Genomic DNA, 19,410 nt, shown 5'->3' on the forward strand with positions numbered 1-19,410 from the left:
CTGGCCCAGAGATTGTAGGGACATATTTAGGCTCTCATTAAAGTCGAAGGATAGATTCTCATTGATTTAATGGTGAATTGCATCAGACCATAGAAGATACCTATTTGGGTTAGAAAGTGAAAGAGTTTAGACCAGGGGCTCGTTAATTAATTACTGAGACAAAGTGAGAGTGAGAAATGAAACTAAACTGGTTCAGGTGTTTGTAGGAGTCAGTTCCTTTCCAAATCTGTGCCTAGGGTAGCACAGCTATGTGCCACTCCTTACTTCTGGCCCTCCCACACCCATGTGAAGTCAGATATTGGTGCTCAGTGAATAATTCTTTTTTTTTTTAAAATGGGATACTTGGTTATGTGTTGTCTCAGTAATTTTGTTGTTGTTATAATCCAGCTGTACTTTCAATGGATTTTGAAGTCCTGATTCAATTCTGCAGGATACAAGCCTGATGGTTTATTTTGGTTTATGAATTGTCTGATCTTAACTTCTTACATGGCTGTAAGTAAAGTCTGTATGAAGCATGGCATGCAGGAATGTATTGCATAAGTAATGCACTTTAAAGGCACTTTTTTTCATCGTTGTTTTGGATTCCTTTAGTAAACTTCCTTGTTTTGGATCTGCTAGGATTTTGACATGTATTCTGAGCATGAAAACACCTTGTTTTGTTACCAGTATTTATTTAACTATTGTTAAACAACTCGAAACCTGTTTTCACCCCCCCACCCCGCAACCAATGGGCCAGATTCATTGGCTTTGATTTCAGTGGAGTTACATGAAGGATGAATTTGGCCCAATGTGGTGTTAATTGCATTAAGTTAGCAAATGCAGACATCAACTTTGTGTGTTTGTGTTCCAAAAAAGCATGGCTCTCTCAGCATTTCTCATGACACGGATCACAATTTTTAGTAGTCACTTCCTAGTTTTTGTCTATATGCGTGCTTAGACTTGCTGTGAACACCAAAACCAAATCCAAGCATCAACACCAAAGTTTGAACTGGGCTAATAGTGTTGTTCTACTTGGATTTAAAGTATTTCCTTTGTTAGGTGTGAGTAGAATTCTTGTCACACTAATCTGTTGTTTTTTAGGTTGGAGACTGTTTTCCATGTTGTTTTCCCCAGATCTGGCTGTTTTGTGTAGTTCTGGCAGTGCACAAGAGCTGGAATCTGGCTGTAGCTGACTGGCTGGCAATTCCTCCAAGAGGGAGGGATCTATCAGTTGGCATAGCTGGCATCTGTGATCACCACCCCCCCATTGTGTAGATGCCTTTCAGGACAGGGGGCAGACCATGATTTGATTTTCAGTTGGTATATGATCCTTTAGGGCCCACAGCCAGCTGAGGTAAGTTAGAGCACTCCTTAGGCTGTTCTAACTCAGATCAGGCCGGGGGCTTCACTGATTGGACAACAACCATTCACTTAGGCTGATCTGATGTTGGCCAAAAAAACAAAACAACAACAAAAAAACCTGGCCCCAAGCCTCTAAGGCTGTTGTGAAATCAAAGACCTAATGATGGAGAATTTTGGCTGATAGCAAGGGTTGGAGAGGGATCTTTCTTTCAAACTCTGGACTATTTTCCCAAGTTTAACCTACCATCTGACTGGCAGTACATGGGAATGAAGAGCAGTTAATGCAGTTTTTATCTGGATTGGTTTGTTTTTATAGACATGGAATTGATAGGTTCATAGGGCCATTTTTCCACCTACAAATCCCTACTGAATCAAGCAGCAAGCTTCCTGAGGGTGCTGAAACTTGTTGGGATGACATTTTGAACTTGAGCTGCTCACTGGGGATGAATTTGCTTACCTAGGTGAAAAAAATTCCATGGTCTCTGAATTGTCCTCAGAATAAGTTGGCCCGGCATAGGTTCAAGAGCATCATCCGCGATGAGCCCTAAAAAGTGTAGCATTGCTCCATTTTATTGGATAATTACATGTGACTAAATGGCTGTTTATTTCTGGCCTCCAGATAGTTGTGGGAGACAAAGTTGTACTGATGCCAGTCAACGCGGGGCAGCCTCTGCATGCCAGCAATATAGAACTGCTAGATAATCCAGGCTGCAAAGAGGTGAGTTCAGCCTAAGAGGGGTAGTTGGCAATTCAGAATGTGTATACTTCCTCCTTTTTTTTTTGGTATGCTCAGCTCCAGCATGAGCTAAAAGCCAGTAGCATGCACCAACTCTAACACTGCTGATACTACCCCTGAGAGAATGGCCCAGCTACTTGATAACCTAAAGGTAAAACAGGCCTGATTCTGCAAGGCACTGACAGCTTCCTGGGAGTTACTGAGTACCTGACACTCTTACTGATGTGAATGGGTGAGGCGGGTGTTTAGTACCTCTCAGGATCAGGTCTTTAGGGTCTCCTGTTAGTAAGCACTATAACCAGTCGTAAACATTTGGCCCACTCTATATTCATCATCATCATTGCCACCCATTGTTATTTATTAGTGTTACTGTATTATATGGGAACCCAATTCATGGACCAGGACCCCATTGCCCAGAACAAAAAGATTTTACTGTACCGTTTTATGTATTAAAAAGACTAAATCAGTGTTAAAAGAACAAACACCCTCAACCTATAGGTGTATATATATTTTTAACAGGTAAATGCTGTTAATTGCAACACAAGCTGGAAAATAACTTTATTCATGAAATACAGTTGCTACAGAGAAGACGTTCTTAAAGGAGTAAGTATGAGTCACACATTTTTGTAATCTTGTTTGTATTGAATTTCAAAATTTGTAACAGATATGCAATATTCAGGTTAATGGCACCTAGGAGAAATATTACAAAGAACTGGACCCGGAAAACTACCTTACAGAAACAACCATAGCTATCTTGCATTATCTAGGATCCTCCACCACTCTCCCACACCACTCCTATATAATAATGCAAAGGAAGAATACTGGCTTACTACTGATTAATCTAAAGTTTTTGTCTGTATTGTAGTATATCCCAAAGGCCCCCATCAAACTTGAGGACTCCCAGGGCAAGATATGGTACAAACACACGACTAAGTCTCTACCTTGAACAGTTTCCCCCTCTTAGTTTCATCCAAGATACAGAAAGCAACTGTAACCGGTAGTAGGAGGGAGTGGGGCGTGGATGGTGAGAGCACCTGATATAGGATGATGATGCTATAAAAGTGAATGTTGTGCACAACTTGAGAGTTCTGAATCGCTTACAGTTTTATTTTAAATAAATTAATAGCAGTAGTCCCCACATGCTCCCTAACTAGCCATTATCAACAGGCAATTTCATGGTGGCAGTGGGTTTTGAGGAGGAATGTGAGGGAGAAGGATAGGTGCTTTACAGAACTGTTTTTGGGGAGGGTGTTTCATGCTTACAGGAGAGGTGGAGGACAGCAGGAAGATGCCTTTGGAAGAAGCGGGTGCTGGAGACCGACATTGTTAGCACAGCAGAGGGGGCAGGACGCAGGAGCAGTATAACAAACAACAATAAACATGGAGGGGTAGACTTGTGAAGTGCGAGCAAGAAGCTGGAGTCTGACGCAGTAGAAAAGGGGAAACCGCTGGAGGGATTCAGAATGAAAGAGGGGTTACAACAGGCAAGGACATTGATCTGGAGAGGTGGAGGGCAATGCAGGTGCCAGGGAGTGCTGAGAGGAGGATGTTGTAGTAGTTAGGATGGGAGGTGATGAGGCTGGAATAAGAATTTTGAGCTGGGTGGGCGGAGAGAGAAGGTGGAAGCTTTAAAATGTTGTGGAGGAGGAAGAAATAGCATGACTTCAATGCAGCTTGGATGTGTGGGGCAAAGGAGAAGGAGGAGCCAAAGTTAACACTGAGTAGCAGGGAGGACAGAAAAAGTGCAGGGAGTGTGTAAAGTTTTGCGGGAGAGAGACCAAGGTCCTGATCCTCCCCTACCCTGGAACCTTATGCAGTAATTTACACTTGTTCCTAGGCCACTTGACATGATGCCAGATCAGAATTTCTAGCAGTTTACATGCAGTTGGCAGAGGTGTAAATGACCACACAAAGTATAAGACAGTGGAGGATTGGATCCAGAGTTCAGCTTTAGTCAGATTTAGTTCCAGTTGACGCTAAGACATCCATGAGGAAATGTCGGGGAGAGAGATGCTGAGATGAGGGGAGGACAGGTCAGGAATGGAGCATAAAGATGGTAATTGAAGCCAGGTGAGTCCGTGAGATCCCCTAAAAATAGAATGGGGAGAGGAGAAGAAGATCAAGCCCCCTCTCCACTACCAGAAAGTGATAGGGGAGACGGAGAAGGCCCCATTGAAACAGACATTGCTGGAACAATCAGATAGGCAAAAGGAGAACTGGGAGAGGACAGAGTTGCAAAAGCAAATGATAAGTTGTTAAGAAGAAGAATATGATCAATAGGGTCAAAAGCATCTAAGATTTCAAGGCCTTGCAATTTGGCAAGCTCTGCAGTGAACATGACTCTCCATCATCGCAGCACCAACGCTCAATTCAACATAATTAGCAATCTGTGTTAGAAAAGGCCTAGAAGAGGAATAACTGGGTATTGCTGTCTGTGTTGAGGTGCATTGGCAGAACTGTGTGAAGGGGAAGCGTGTATAACCCCTGGCTACAATATGCCTTATTCACACTTCTAGAGTGTGCTGCCAGCTATTCATTTTCACCAAGCACTAACTATGTTTAATCAAAAATAGAAAACCAGTTAAAAAAATTCCTTAAACTTAAAAATCACCCCAAGGTTGACTTGTCATCTTTTCACTGTCATGCTTTGAAATAGATTTTATTTTCATTAACGTTTCACAGGGTTTCTGTAAGGATAGACTTTTGAGTCATAACCTGTCTACATCCTGCAAAACCAGGATGTGTTCTCCCCTTTCCATGAGTCCCCAGCAACAGGAAAAAAAAAGTCAAAGGTCCCACTTACAGCAGTGAAAAGTCACGTGGATTCATGTGGCTCAGATTCTGGATTCATATGGATCAAACTCTGGCCCGGCATTTCCAATCGCCTTGTCTTCCATTTGGTAATACTTCCCTTCCCTGTTCCTTTAGGGGGATGTTGTTAGACTGTTCCATGCAGAGCAAGAGAAGTTTCTGACCTGTGATGAATATGAGAAGAAACAACATATTTTCCTTCGTACAACATTGCGTCAGTCAGCCACTTCTGCAACAAGTTCTAAAGCACTGTGGGAAATAGAGGTATTTTTGCCCATTATAAATATTTTAGGATGCAAAGGGCAGTGCTCAGTAAAAATGCATCATTCCTGGCCATAGTATCGCCATATACCTCCCAGTAACTATTCTTGTTTTTATGAAGCAGTTTGTGTAGGATGAACATTTAAGAGATGCTTTATTGCTACAGTTGTGTGGGGGAGAAGATGTTTTCTTGGCATAGATAGCTGCACAGAAGCAAAGTAATGGAGGGTCAAATTCAGACCTGGCAAGGTAGGTATATATGGAATCTCATGGATGCACATATTTGCCATTAATGACACATGGCAATAGAGTAGGGCCCTAATTCAGCAAATTGATTCAGACCATTCCTCTTCAGCAGATCATGTGCTTACAGTTAAGCTTTGCTGAATAGGAATGATTTGCTGAATTAGGGCCTAGAAGATTAGCAGGAGTTTTTGTTCTTGATAGAAGAATATGGGGCAATTGATAGGTCTTAAAACCTTTACTTCCATCCTGTGCAAGGATCCTAAACTGCTAGACAAACCTTACACTGTGAAAACAAAAGGCTTTTTGAGCAAACCCACATTTTTGCCTGGGTAGGGACTGCAGGAGTGGGCCCTGCATATCTAGAGATCACTTAACTCGTTAATGAGAAAAAAGGCAACACCAAACTGGAAAGTAGTTAGTAACACTATAAAACCGTGGAAGACATAAAGGAAAGAATACCCTGGCTAGCTCAACTGACAGTGAGGAGATTTGGCCAGACAGAATGTAATTATCCGGGGGTCCTATATCCAGAGCATCCTGATTTTTTGCAAAAAGTGCTATGCAATTTTTATTGTTTGTATTGGTGGTATAGCCATGTTGGCCCCAGGATATGAGAGAGGCAAGGTGGCTGAGGTAATATCTTTTATTGGACCAACTTCTCTTTCAGCAACAGAAATTTTTAATAAGAGAAGGAGACACAGTGTAATCTGATTTTAGCAATACCCATGTAAATGTGGAGTAGTTCCATTTACTCTGTTGGATTAAATGGAGTAACTCTAGATTCACACATTATAGGAGGCACATTTCCTTGCAAGCAGTGAAATATAAATGTAAGTAGTTATGATCTGTGGCAGATTCAGTGTAAGCATATAATTTCACCCTGTAGTAAAATATTTTATCATCATGGAATATGCGTTGTAAAGAATATTGACAGCATTAGCTGTTAGGGTTGCCAGTTTTGGTTGGACGTATTCTTGGAGGTTTCATCACACGACATAATCTTTCATTAAAGATTATTCTTTAATTTCTGGAGACTCCAGGGCAATCCTGGAGGGTGGCACCCCAATAGCTATAGTACAATTAGTATTTCAGCATAATGAAGACAGCAGTTTCTCTGAATGGGCTGTATTTGTGTGGTCCTCACGATGGCTGGTATGACTAATAATCTGTATTTCTGTCTGTAGGTTGTACATCATGATCCATGCCGTGGAGGGGCAGGACAGTGGAATAGCTTGTTCAGATTTAAACATCTAGCCACTGGGAACTACTTAGCTGCAGAGGTAAGAACAGCATCTAAATAATAAGTGGAAGCATGTAACAAAACTGGATGTGATCCCCACATTCCAGGCAACCTTGTGCTGTGTATTCTTCTAATTCAGAACTGCCAGAGTTTTCTCTATTACAGGACAAATGTAAGCTGGTTTAGGACAACTTCTGTCTTTAGTTTCAACTGTGCCATTCACTGTTGGGTCAGATTTTGTCACCAGTTACACCAGTGCAAACCCTACTGATGTTCATCGCTGTATTTTGATTTAAGATTGTTGCATTTTTTTTTTATTTCTGTGTCCTTGCTTCCCCTTGGTCTTGGGAATGTTGTTAGGATAAGTCCAATATTAATTTTTGCTGGCCCAGACAGCTGCATACAGGTTAAAGCTTCCTGAGTTCAACTGAACACAGGATAATTACTGAGGCTGATCAAAGAAATGGGAGAAGGGACAGTAATGCAGTTTCTGTATGCGATGCTGACAAAAGAGAAGCCCTTAGGTTTTCTTTTCTTTTCTTTTCTTTTCTTTTCTTTTCTTTTCTTTTCTTTTCTTTTCTTTTCTTTTCTTTTCTTTTCTTTTTTGGGTTGAAAAAGATTCCCATCATGCTAATGAAAACTAGGGGCCAGATCTTCAGGTGATGTAAAGTTAATGGAACTACATTTATTTACCCCAGCTGAGAATCTGGCCCTAGGTGTCTTAGAATTGTGCTCTGTAAGAGCTTGTCTTGAAGGACAAACTTGTTAGGTCATGATAGCCTGATATTTGTGTCACAACAATATGTTGTCATTAGACCTGGTTTTAAGTTTTTTAAAATTCAGTTAATTTTGAATTTTGACCAATAACCCCTGCCCTCACAAAACATCCCTCCCAAACACCTACCAGACTGTTCCACAATTATTTTTTGGGGGGAGGGTGGGAGCATTTTTTAAAATTAACTTTAGTTCTGATGTGGTGTTTTATCTGCCCCCCAAAAGCAACAAAATATCTTGCAACACACACACACCTGCCCCCCCCCCCAAAAAAAAACAAAAACCAAAAACTATCTGGAAAAATCTGGAGGAGAGCAGTCACTGAAGAGCTTCCTCAGTGGTGATCTGGAGTTTGTCTTATTGAAGTAGTTATGAGCTTTATTGATCCTGTTTATCTGCTGTTTTAGGCCTGGTTGTACATGTGACATTGTACTGATATAATAATTAAAGATATGATTTTCGTATTGATCTGGTTAAACCAGTGCAGTGCTATATGTGGACATTCACATCAATTTAAACCTGGTTTATATCAATTTGGCTTGTGCTTGCAAAATAGCTTGTGCTTGTAAATGTTCACATGCAAGCTATACTCCATTTAATCAGTTTTAAACCTGTATGAGAGAGTCCACACACACAAGTTGTACTGCTTGAACTAAACCAGTGTAAGTTAAGCCACTTCTCTGTGTGTAGACAAGTCCTTATATCCACGCAGTACTGCCATAACTCCCAGAATCCTGTCCTGACATGCACTGAGTTCAGATTGAGACCAGTTTTGAATTATCAGGAGCATTCTCATATCTAGTTATTGCCAAACCCAGGTCAAGAATACGAAGGGTGTTATCATAGAATCATAGAATATCAGGGTTGGAAGGGACCCCAGAAGGTCGTCTAGTCCAACCCCCTGCTCAAAGCAGGACCAATTCCCAGTTAAATCATCCCAGCCAGGGCTTTGTCAAGCCTGACCTTAAAAACCTCTAAGGAAGGAGATTCTACCACCTCCCTAGGTAACGCATTCCAGTGTTTGACCACCCTCTTAGTGAAAAAGTTTTTCCTAATATCCAATCTAAACCTCCCCCACTGCAACTTGAGACCATTACTCCTCATTCTGTCATCTGCTACCATTGAGAACAGTCTAGAGCCATCCTCTTTGGAACCCCCTTTCAGGTAGTTGAAAGCAGCTATCAAATCCCCCCTCATTCTTCTCTTCTGCAGACTAAACAATCCCAGCTCCCTCAGCCTCTCCTCATAACTCATGTGTTCCAGTCCCCTAATCATTTTTGTTGCCCTTCGCTGGACTCTCTCCAATTTATCCACATCCTTCTTGAAGTGTGGGGCCCAAAACTGGACACAGTACTCCAGATGAGGCCTCACCAATGTCGAATAGAGGGGAACGATCACGTCCCTCGATCTGCTCGCTATGCCCCTACTTATACATCCCAAAATGCCATTGGCCTTCTTGGCAACAAGGGCACACTGCTGACTCATATCCAGCTTCTCGTCCACTGTCACCCCTAGGTCCTTTTCCGCAGAACTGCTGCCTAGCCATTCGGTCCCTAGTCTGTAGCTGTGCATTGTTCTTCCGTCCTAAGTGCAGGACCCTGCACTTATCCTTATTGAACCTCATCAGATTCCTTTTGGCCCAATCTTCCAATTGGTCTAGGTCCTTCTGTATCCTATCCCTCCCCTCCAGCGTATCTACCACTCCTCCCAGTTTAGTATCATCCGCAAATTTGCTGAGAGTGCAATCCACACCATCCTCCAGATCATTTATGAAGATATTGAATAAAACCGGCCCCAGGACCGACCCTTGGGGCACTCCACTTGATACCGGCTGCCAACTAGACATGGAGCCATTGATCACTACCCGTTGAGCCCGACAATCTAGCCAGCTTTCTACCCACCTTATAGTGCACCTTATCCTATTCTACCTATTCTACCCACCTTATCCCCAGGACATTACAAATACCAGTCCTATTTTTACTTTAACAGCAGTTGAAGTTAGTAGCCTTTTTAAACAGCTCTGGTATAAACTGTGCATAGTATAACTGGGACCCTGGTAAACCTAAACTCCCTGTCTGGGTGAATGTGGAGCAAGGTACCTGAGACAGATATTGCAAGTGCCTGCAGTGTCTTTGGGAACCATACTGTTTTAAGTTTATGAATGGTTTATGTATCATTGTGGACCCGGGATTGTATGGAACTCCGGGGCGGGTTACCGCAGCTCCTCCAGGAACTAAAAACCGCAGGGGGTGATTAAGGCTAATCATTAACACTGTGAACACCTCCAGAGAGGTACCACCCCTTGGTTGGCTTGCAGATACTGGGTCTTCCAGCCACCAACAGACAAAGAAGGGGCTTTTGGTATAAAAAGGCTGAGTTTAAATTGGCACAGGGCTTTTTTTTTTTTTTTTTTGATTCAGTAAACAGGAGTCTCTGTTTGGGTGGGGGTTGGGAAACTTTGCAGAAGGGTTGGAAGGACTTTGGCTTAAAAGGGCCCATAAGACTGATGGGTGGCCTCTGGTAAGCTCTTAGCACAAGTATAGGAACATTTTTTCCCCTCTGTACTGCTTTTATAAATGTATTTTGTTTTGTGAAGGCTGTTTGGTTACTGGTACACACTATTGTATCCTCTGGAGAGAGATTAACCACAGGTGCTGGACCTTGGTCAGACCCTGCTGGGGAAATCACAGTGAAGTGCAGAGGGACTGAAAGTCTAAATCCCTGGTCTGGAGGAGAGAGACTTAGGTCTCTGCCCGAGATAAGTGGTGGCTGGGAGACTGAAACCTTAGCCCTCAAGGAAGACCGGGAGGGAGGTCAAAGGTTCAAGTTGATCCTGAAACTGTGGCCTGTATGGTGGTAGCGTGTGCTGTCTATGACAATGGGGAATTGCCAGTAAAGTGCCAACAGCAGCACTGAGTGCAAGCAGTGTAGAAAGGAAAAGCCCAGAGAAAATCCTCCTCTTTTCAGGAAAGGGATAGCAAAAAGAGAGATGGGAGGGTGGGGGGAAATAAGTTATGAACAGCTTAAAAAAAAGTCAGCTGGTTGAGAAATGCAAAGAAAGGCAGCTCAATGCTGAGGAGTGGACAAAGGCACAGCTAGTCAATTGGATCTACTGATATACTTTGAGGACTGGAAAAAGAGTGATGCTGCAGGAACACAGGGAATGCCCACTCCACTTGCAGAGAATCCAATGGGCAGGGAGAACTCTTGAAGACACCTCCCTAAAAGGAAGCAGTGAGGAGGCTGTCCGAGGCTGCAACCATGCTGCCTCCAGACTGAACACACTGCTACAATAGGAATTGTGGACAGACTGACGGTCAGAGCAAAAGAAGCTACAGCTGGAGAGGGAAAGACTGCATCTGGAAGCCCAGCGCTTGCGGATTGGGAATCGGAGAGAGAGCGGATGAGGAGAAGCAGCATCAGCATGAGAGAGAGGAGGACAATCAGGAAGGGAGGAGAGAGAGCAAGAAGGAGCATCAATATCTGCTCAGTGTGGAGAGACTGCACCTGCAAAACTCCGCTCCAGTAGGTGGAGGCAGACTCCATGTGTCTATCCCGGCTGGGTCACCTCCAGATTATTTCCCTGCTTTAGGGAGGGGGTAAGAAGGATGGATTTCAAAATGGAGTGTGAGTTGAGCAAGGTAGGGCAGGAGGACATGGTACGGTATCTGACTCCGTTGCTGTTGTAGAAGGCTCTAGATATTTTCACCCATACGGAAATAGGGCACTGTGACGGAATATACCAGGCCCTGCCACGCTTCGCCCCAAAAAAGGGCAGTGAAGATGGTCCTCCAAGCTACTCTAGAGTGACAATCAGGGCCCAGCAGCCTAGTATAAGAAGAGCTGCAGAGCCACTATACTGTGCTGGATAGACCAGGGGCTGGTAGTAACCTGCAGCGCTGGCAGGTCGCATTGGCCCCATCTGCAACAGAACCAGATCTGGCCTTGATGGTTCAGTCAGTAAATCTGACTTGTTCAGCCTCCAAAGGGAACTCAACAAAACATTCTTTCCTGGTTGAGGTGGATGGGAAAAGGCCGAGGGATGGAGGGATACTGGACTGAAGCAACTCTGGTGCTCCCTAGGATGGTGGACCACTCGAGAACTATCCCTTATAGACTCTTAACCATTCAGGGAAAAATGGGAACCTTCTTTCCAAATCCTGGCAACTCAGATCTATCTGAAATTGGGTGACAGTCAGGGACCTAAGGATGTTGGCATGCACTCCCAGCTGCTGGTAGAGGTCTTGTTGGGGAAGCTTGGCCCCAAGCCACTTATGTAATTTCTCAGAGCCAAAGGCACAAAACAGCCAGGAGCACCAGAAGCTCCAGAGAAGTGGGAGCACAACCGATACCCAAATGGTGGCCCCTCCCTCAGCCCCGCTTCTCTTCCCTCCACCCCCACCCCAGCCCTGCCTGCCGGTCACTCCTCTCCGCCCCCTTCCACCGTCTTTCCTTTAAGGCAGGCAAAAAGTGCTGGGGTTGTGGCCCCCTGGACCCTCCGTTCCAGCACCCCTGACAACAGCTTTTGGCTCGGACTCTGATCTGAAAGCCGACAGGCGGAGCGGCAGCTCTGTGCTGGTGCCTGACACTGAGTGCATGCCCTGGGGCTGAGCTGGGTCCTGCTGATAAACTGACCTCAGAGGTGGGGAAGCAGGTCCCAGGAAGCAGGCTGAGCCTAGCCTCCCAGCTCCTGATATGCAAATCAAGCAGGAACAATTGACTGACCCTACCCTAGAAAAACCTAGGGTGGTTGCAGCTGACTCCCTTGTGGCCCCGGGACAGGAGGGCACTTAGAAAGGTTTCTGGGGGATATGGGGCTGTTCTGTAGAGCGTGGAGGTCCCCCGAAGAATGTTGAGCCTTGGAGAATATGGAGACTGTTGGTAGCACCACAAAAGTACTGACTTCGGCTACTCGGCCTAGCCCATGATATATCCTTCTCAGGGCATAGGGGAATACATGCACTTCAGGATTTCCACTGGCCTGGGTTTTTGAGTACAGAAATACTGTGAATCTTGTGACCCATCCCAGAGAATGGGGAAGGGCCAGGACAAGGGTAAGGGTGCCCTAATTCCTCATTCCCGTCCTAGAGGAACGCTTTCAGAGGATCGCTGTGGACATTGTGGGCCCCTTAGCAAAGTTGCTTGTCTGCGGAAAAAGTGTATTTTGGTGGTAGTAAATCACACCATCCGCTGACCAGAAGCACTAGCCCTGTCCTCTATAGAGGCAGACAATGTGACTGATGCTTTGCTAGAAATATTTAGCCGGGTCAGGTTTCCCCCTGAGGTTTTGACCAGAGGGTGAAAGTTGTCTTCCCTACGTGGAGGTTTTTGGGAGAAATGTGGGGTTCAGCACTTTTGTTAATCTCCCTACCCCCCAGACATAGGGGCTGGTAGAGAGATTTAACAGAACCTTTAAAATGATGTTGACCATTTCTGTGGACCAACACCCTGGTGACTGGGATAAATGTTTATCATACCTGCTATTTGCCTATCATGAGGTTCTTTAGCAATCCACAAGATTCTCTTCTTTTAATCCGCTCCATGGGAGGAGGCTATTGTCGTTGTAGACTTAATGCGGGCTGAGTGGGAAGGTACATCCTCTCTGGTAAAATCATCTGATTCTGGTAAGCCCAGGCTTCGACAGCCTTTTATGATGTGCACAGACACCTCTGACACCGGGCTGTGTTGGTGCAAAATTATGAAAAGTGGGGAGATGCCCCTTTGAGTATTGGAGCAAGAAGTTGCTTCCCCAACAGAGAATACCATGCAACAATTGAAAAAGAATGTGTGTCTACAGTGTGGACCTCCAGGCAATTCCAGCCGTCTCTGTTTGATTGACATTTAACTGTGTACACTGACCACTCATCCTGTTGCATGCGATGAAAGGGACAGATGCCAAATTGCTATGGTAGAGCCTGATGCCCCAGGCTTATGATGTGGAAGTGATTCATGGGGAAGGAAATGCAAATTTGGTCACTGATGCTCAGTCCAGAAAATAAGCCAGTGGGTACCTCTAGGGCACCAAACAGACACCTTTACTAATAACTACTACTTTATGGGGGAGCTGTGACAGATACTGCAACTTCCTGCAGTGATTTAGAGCAACCACATTATGTGAAGTTTATGAAAGTTTTTGTGTGTCACTGTGGACCAGGGATGGTGTGCTGCTCTGGGAGTAGGGGAGAGGAGGGTTTGCACAGCTCCTCCAGGAGGAACTAAAAACTGTGTAGGAGTGAGGGTGATTAAGGCTAGTCGCTGAAACATAAAACACTTATAGTGAGGTACCCCTTGGTTGGCTAGCAGATACTTGTTCAAACTGGGTCTTCCTGCGACCACCAGACAAAGAAGAGGCTTTTGGTATAAAAAGGCTGAGTTTAAATTGACACAGGGCTTTCTTTTGATTCAGTAAACAGACAGGACCCTCTCTCCAAGGGGGGGCCCCAACCTTTGCAGTAGGGTTGGAAGGACTTTGGTTTACAAGGCTGCATAAAACTGATGGGTGACCTCTGGTAAGCTTTTAGCACAAGGAACATTTATAGCATAGGGAATGTTTATTGTTTTTTCATATTTTTCTCTGTACTGCTTTTACCCAAAAGAATAAACGTATTTTGCTTGGTGAAGGCTGTTTGGTAACTGCTATGAACTGTTGTGGCCCCCAGGGAAAGGTTAACCAGAAGTGCCCAACCTGAGTCAGACCTGCTGGGGAAATCACAATGAAATGCAGAGGGACTGCAAGTCTAAACCTCCAGTCTGGAGGGAGGGTGATAGGTGATGGCTGGAAGCCTGAACCTTGAGCAGGTGCCCTTGAAGAAAGCCAAGGCGGATATCAAAGGTGCAGTTAACGCCGAAACTGTGACAATCCCTTTGTAGCTTGCTGGCCAGTCTCACTCCACTGCACAGAGTGCAGCTGTCTAGCTTGTCTGAAGCCAGCTGGCTCTATTCTATATTTATTATTTCTATTACAGTAGCGGCTAGTGCCCCTAGCCGAGGTCAGAGCCCTGTTGTACCAGGTGCTATGCATACATGAAGAGCGTGCACACTAAATAGACAAGACTAGAGTAGAAGAGAGGCATTTTCTTCACTGCCCTTTTGAAGATGGGGACCTGAATGGAAATTTTCAAGTGCACTTTCAAGAGTGCTGGCTGGCTCTGCTTTCATCTAAGATCTCATGTGTCCAAAGGTTTTAACAAGGGCATCCTAAATGTTCACGTAAATGGGGTGTACCTCAGTGTGTGCTGATTTGGAGTTTAGAATCTTTAAACCTCTGTATTAGCTTTCCTGAGGAAATCACTGGCAATAAGGTTCTCAATATGGAGAGTAGCATAGACTCAGTGCAGTAACAGCTGGAAAGGAGTTCAGGTTGAACAAAGGTTATGCACTGTGCCTTGAAAGCAGCATTAACTACTACATCTGTGAAGTGTGAAAAATCTGCTAGGGGAGATATTAAAGGTAAAGCTATAATAACCTGTGAACCGCTTTTTGTACAGTTCACATGTCAGGCACGACATGCCAGCCAGGCATCCACATCAAAGATTTATAAACAAGCAGGCAGACACGTAATGTGTGTGAGGTAACTTTTAAATCAGTTGGGAAAAGCTTACTGAGTGCTTATCTGTACTCTTGCAGTGGAGCGATTACTCATGCCATGAATTATCAACCCCGTCACACATTGGCATCACTTGTTTTTGTTTGAGCCTCTACGATAAAGATATCTAGCGTGGAATAATAAACACAAACAAAACAAAAATTAATGACTAACTTTAAACTTTTTTTCCTTCCCAGTCTAATGGTACAAGTTCTGTCACAGTTGAGCTATTGTAAATCATGTTTCACAACTGGTGTTTACTTGTTGCATCCTTCTGTACGTCAGCTTGGTACGTCCCTCAGATGGCTCTGCAGTAAAATGTGGGTGGGTGGGAGTGGCTCCCAAGTGATCAGTGTTCAGAACTCTAATCCCTGAGGCCCAAACACTCCCCAGACTGTGAAATAAAGCAGCACTGAGCCAAATCCCCTGCTGGAAAAATCCACCGGTGAAATCCTGGCTCCACTGAAGTCAAGGGGAATTTTGCCATTGACTTCAGTGGGGCCAGGATTTCACCCCCAATGAACTGAGCCAAATCCTCATCTGAAGTCAGAGGATCTAGACCAATTTGCACCAGCTGAGATCCAGCTCACAGAATTTTATTCTGATCTTCATGGAGTCAGTAGTGTCTAAGGTTCTTTTCTAGTACTGGATATAGCAGGAATTCTGCAAGTCAGTTTTAAATTACTCCCTCCACTCTCCTCTGGTGACCAGATAGTTAAAAATCAGAATGGGGGAGGGGGCGGGGGGGAATATTTTGCCTATATGACAAAGCCCCTAATATTGGAACAGTCCTGATAACATCGGGACGTCTGGTCACCCTACCTCCTCCGCAGATGGTTTGTAAGTTTAGGTGAAAAATTATGATGCTGCAATTTCCCCATTTTTGTAGTTCTTTCAGTACATGTCTCCGGTATAGAATGTTCCCAAATCTGTGTCTGTTGGCTTGGAGCTGGCTGCATTCAACATGAACAGCATTTCAGATGCTCCAGGTTAGGACCCATACAGCTGTGTCTTTCTCATGACCAAACCTAACCTTTTCGGTATTCTAATCACTAGGATAAAAGTCTCTTTCAACTGGTGGTGGCTTATTGACTGTGTTAAGCTAAAACACACACCTCTGATACTGGTGCATGTGGGCCACTGGTTTTGTGATTACAAAACTGAGAAATCTGTATTGGAAACTGTACCGACACTTGCTAATCGAGGACTTTAAAGGCACCAAGCTAGAAATTTTGGGTTAAGACTATCATTCCATATTTAACGTCTCCAGTGGGACTCATGCATTACCACACTAAAATGAACATAAGTGCTTGTATGAATATCAGGTCAGACCATGTTCAGAGACCTCTGGGTAGACAACCATAATACAATGAGACATTGTAAATGCAGACAAAAATCACAAGACATCCTGGAATTTGTTAGGAAAGTTCCTGATAATTCTCTTTTACTTTGTTGAACAGAATGGGGCTTTTGGGTACCATTGCCAGATCTGGCAGTAACGGTGTCTTTTACTCTGCCAGAGCTATATTCTGGTTGAGTTAAGATGAAGGGGTTAAATTAGTAACTTTGAATTTTATAGGAGCTTAGAAATTCGAGATAGAAATGACCTGCTAGATCATTAATGCATCTCCCTGCAAATGCACAATACAGTCTTCAAATCAAATCATTATTATTTTAGTTATATTCCAGTAGCACCTTGAGGCCTCAACTATGATCAGGTCTTCACTGTGCTAGGTGTACAAACTCGGAGTAAGAGACAGCCTGTGCCCTGAAAAGCTTATAGTGTAAAAACAGACAAAGGGCTAGCAGAGGAAACAGATGTGAAATGACCTGCACAAAGGCCCGTGGTAGCTAAGAACTAAACCTCGGGGTCTCCTGTCTCCAAGACCAGTGCCATGTCCACTGCTTCAGCAAAGCCCTTAAGCATGTGTTTATCTTTGAAGTCAGTGGGACTTAAAAACATGCTTATGGGGCAGAGGACTCAACAGGTATTAAATGCATGTGGCTGGGGTCTTCATTCATGAAAAAATCCCATTACTTCAGTGAGAGTTTTGCATGAAGACTAGGATTGAAGCCTTGATGTTAGCCAAAAGATCATTTAAAATTTGCACCTATAAATAGTATATATGATATCTATATTCCTCTATGAGAGCTATGTGTATCCTGGTTGTTTGATGGGTTATTGAGGCATATATTAATGTTCCATAGATCTCTTTGATTATTGGGCTGTGTTGCCTTTTTGATCTTCTTGGGCAGTTTTTTATTTGAGATGCTTTATGGCATCCAAGTACATAAAGTATGAGTGTCCCATAAATACAATTTATTATCCCTTTATTGCTGTTGCTGTTTTACATTTAAGTCAGACTCTCAGTTATAACTTCCCATATTTTACTTTTGATTCCAGCATCCTTGTGGTAAGGTAATATAAGTACAAAGGGCCAAATCCTGCTCTCTGACACACCAGAGTAATTCCTTCCAAGTCAGTGGAGTTTGAACCTCCGAGATGAACCTGGCCTGTTATTTCTCACTCAATACAGGCTTAGGCTTGAATCTTGCAGTCTGATCCGCCTGTACAGACACGTGCCCATGTGAAATTCCAGTGACTTTGCACAGGCATCTTGGTGTGCCTGCATCGATCAACTTTCAGGATGTGGGCCTTGAACTGGAACAGTCCAAGAGTTAGAGTTGTGTTCTGAACTATAGTCTAGCTCAGGGGTGGGCAAACTACAGCCCGGGGGCTGCATCCAGCTCTCCAGACATTTTAATCCGGCCCTCGAGCTCCTGCTGGGCAGTGGGATCAAGGGCTTGCCCCCCTCTGGCACTCCAGCTGGGAAGCAGGATCGGGGGCTTGCCCCACTCCATGTGGCTCCTGGAAGCAGCGGCATGTCCCCGCTCTGGGCCCTACATGTAGGGGCAGCCAGGGGGCTCTGCACACTGCCCCTGCCCCAAGCACTGCCCCTGCAGCTCCCATTGACTGGCAACTGCGGCCAATGGGAGCTGCAAGGGTGGCGCCTGCAGACTGGGCAGTGTGCAGAGTCGCCTGCTGTGCCTCCACGTAGGAGCCGGAGGGGGGGACATGCCGCTGCTTCTGGGAGCTGCTTGAAGTAAGCGCCGCCTGGAGCCTGTACCCCTGACCCCCTCCTGCACCCCAACCCCCTTCCCCAGCCCTGATCCCCTTCCTACCCTCCAAATCCCTCTGATCCAGCCCGGAGTAACCTCCTGTACCCACAACCCCCCAGCCCCACCCCAGAGCCCGCACCCCATCCGGAGGCTTCTTGAGCCCCCTCCCACATCCTGAACTCCTCATTTCTGGCCCCACCCCAGAGTCCGCACCCACAGCCAGAGCCCTCACCCCCTCCCACGCCCCAACCCCCAATTTCATGAGCTTTCATGGCCCGCCATACAATTTCCGTACCCAGATGTGGCCCTTTGGCCAAAAAGTTTGCCCACCCCGGTCTAGCTGGAGGAATCATTCATTACAAATACCAAACCACACAGAGCATGCTCAGTTTTGGGGTTCATTGTACACATGCAAATTGAGCCAGTTTCTTCAAAAGGTTAGCTGTGTTTCAGGTTCAGCTATTGTCTGAAGTATGGGTTTGTGTGCAAACTAGGGTGAAGTTTGGCAGCTCCTGGGGTTTGACTTTTTGGGCTCGTTTGGAGTTTCTCTTTGAGTTTCAGATTTAATCAAAACTATTGAGTTTCACAAAACTCTGTTCTAAACTACTTGCCAGCAACCCTTGCATCAGAAGTCATTAAAAGTTATTCACGTTCCTCTTTTTTTCCCCCAGGTAATTTCCCTCTCTCCGTCCCATGCATTCATGCTAAGTGTCTGTAGAGAAGCTTGTGTCCAAGAAGTTGGAGAGAAGTTGATAGAAGTTCATTTTCTCTTGAAAATGAATTTGAGAACTGCTGTTTTACATCTATTAAAACTTATTCTTGTTCATATTATGTCCGTTAGTTTTAAAAAAAAAGCTTTCGTAAACCATCCTGTATAATAAATTACAAAGTGTATGACCTTTATGTGGATGGTCAGGGTCAAATGAATCCTGGTGTATCAGTATTAAAGTAACTAAAGTTGTACCGAGGTGAGTTTAGGCCAATACAGTTTAAAATTAAAATGGATAGAACACATCACATAATTCAACAACACATAATTAACCCATGAAACTCACTGCTACAAGGTATAGAGGATTAGAAAAAGTTAGTTATTTGTATGAGTAAGATCCACCATGCTAGACTAGGATAAAAAAATAAAAGGGAGATCAGTCCTCATGCTTTAGGACATAAGCAAAGATGAACTTCTTGGAGTAATGAAGAAATTTCCCCTGTATTCAGGGTATTCTGTAATGGGTTTTCTTTCTCCTTTTTCTGAAGCAGCTAGTGCTGGTCACTTTTGAGACAGGATACCAGACT

General features: G+C 44.4%; 1 protein-coding gene across 3 annotated transcripts in view; it reads left to right on the forward strand.

Annotated features, from left to right (window-relative positions):
* ITPR2 (inositol 1,4,5-trisphosphate receptor type 2) overlaps positions 1–19,410 on the forward strand; it is a 356,350-nt gene that overhangs the window by 78,067 nt on the left and 258,873 nt on the right. For 2 of the 3 annotated variants that reach the window (XM_073317588.2, XM_073317596.2), the window contains exons 6-9: positions 1,961–2,059; positions 2,597–2,680; positions 5,006–5,152; positions 6,580–6,675. In XM_073317588.2, the coding sequence (XP_073173689.1) occupies positions 1,961–2,059; positions 2,597–2,680; positions 5,006–5,152; positions 6,580–6,675 (426 nt within the window). Of the gene's footprint in view, positions 1–1,960; positions 2,060–2,596; positions 2,681–5,005; positions 5,153–6,579; positions 6,676–19,410 lie in introns of those variants that run through there. The other variant, XM_073317605.2, reaches the window with a different exon arrangement.

This window comes from Lepidochelys kempii, chromosome 1, assembly GCF_965140285.1.
Source record: "Lepidochelys kempii isolate rLepKem1 chromosome 1, rLepKem1.hap1, whole genome shotgun sequence".
Taxonomy (NCBI): domain Eukaryota; kingdom Metazoa; phylum Chordata; order Testudines; family Cheloniidae; genus Lepidochelys; species Lepidochelys kempii.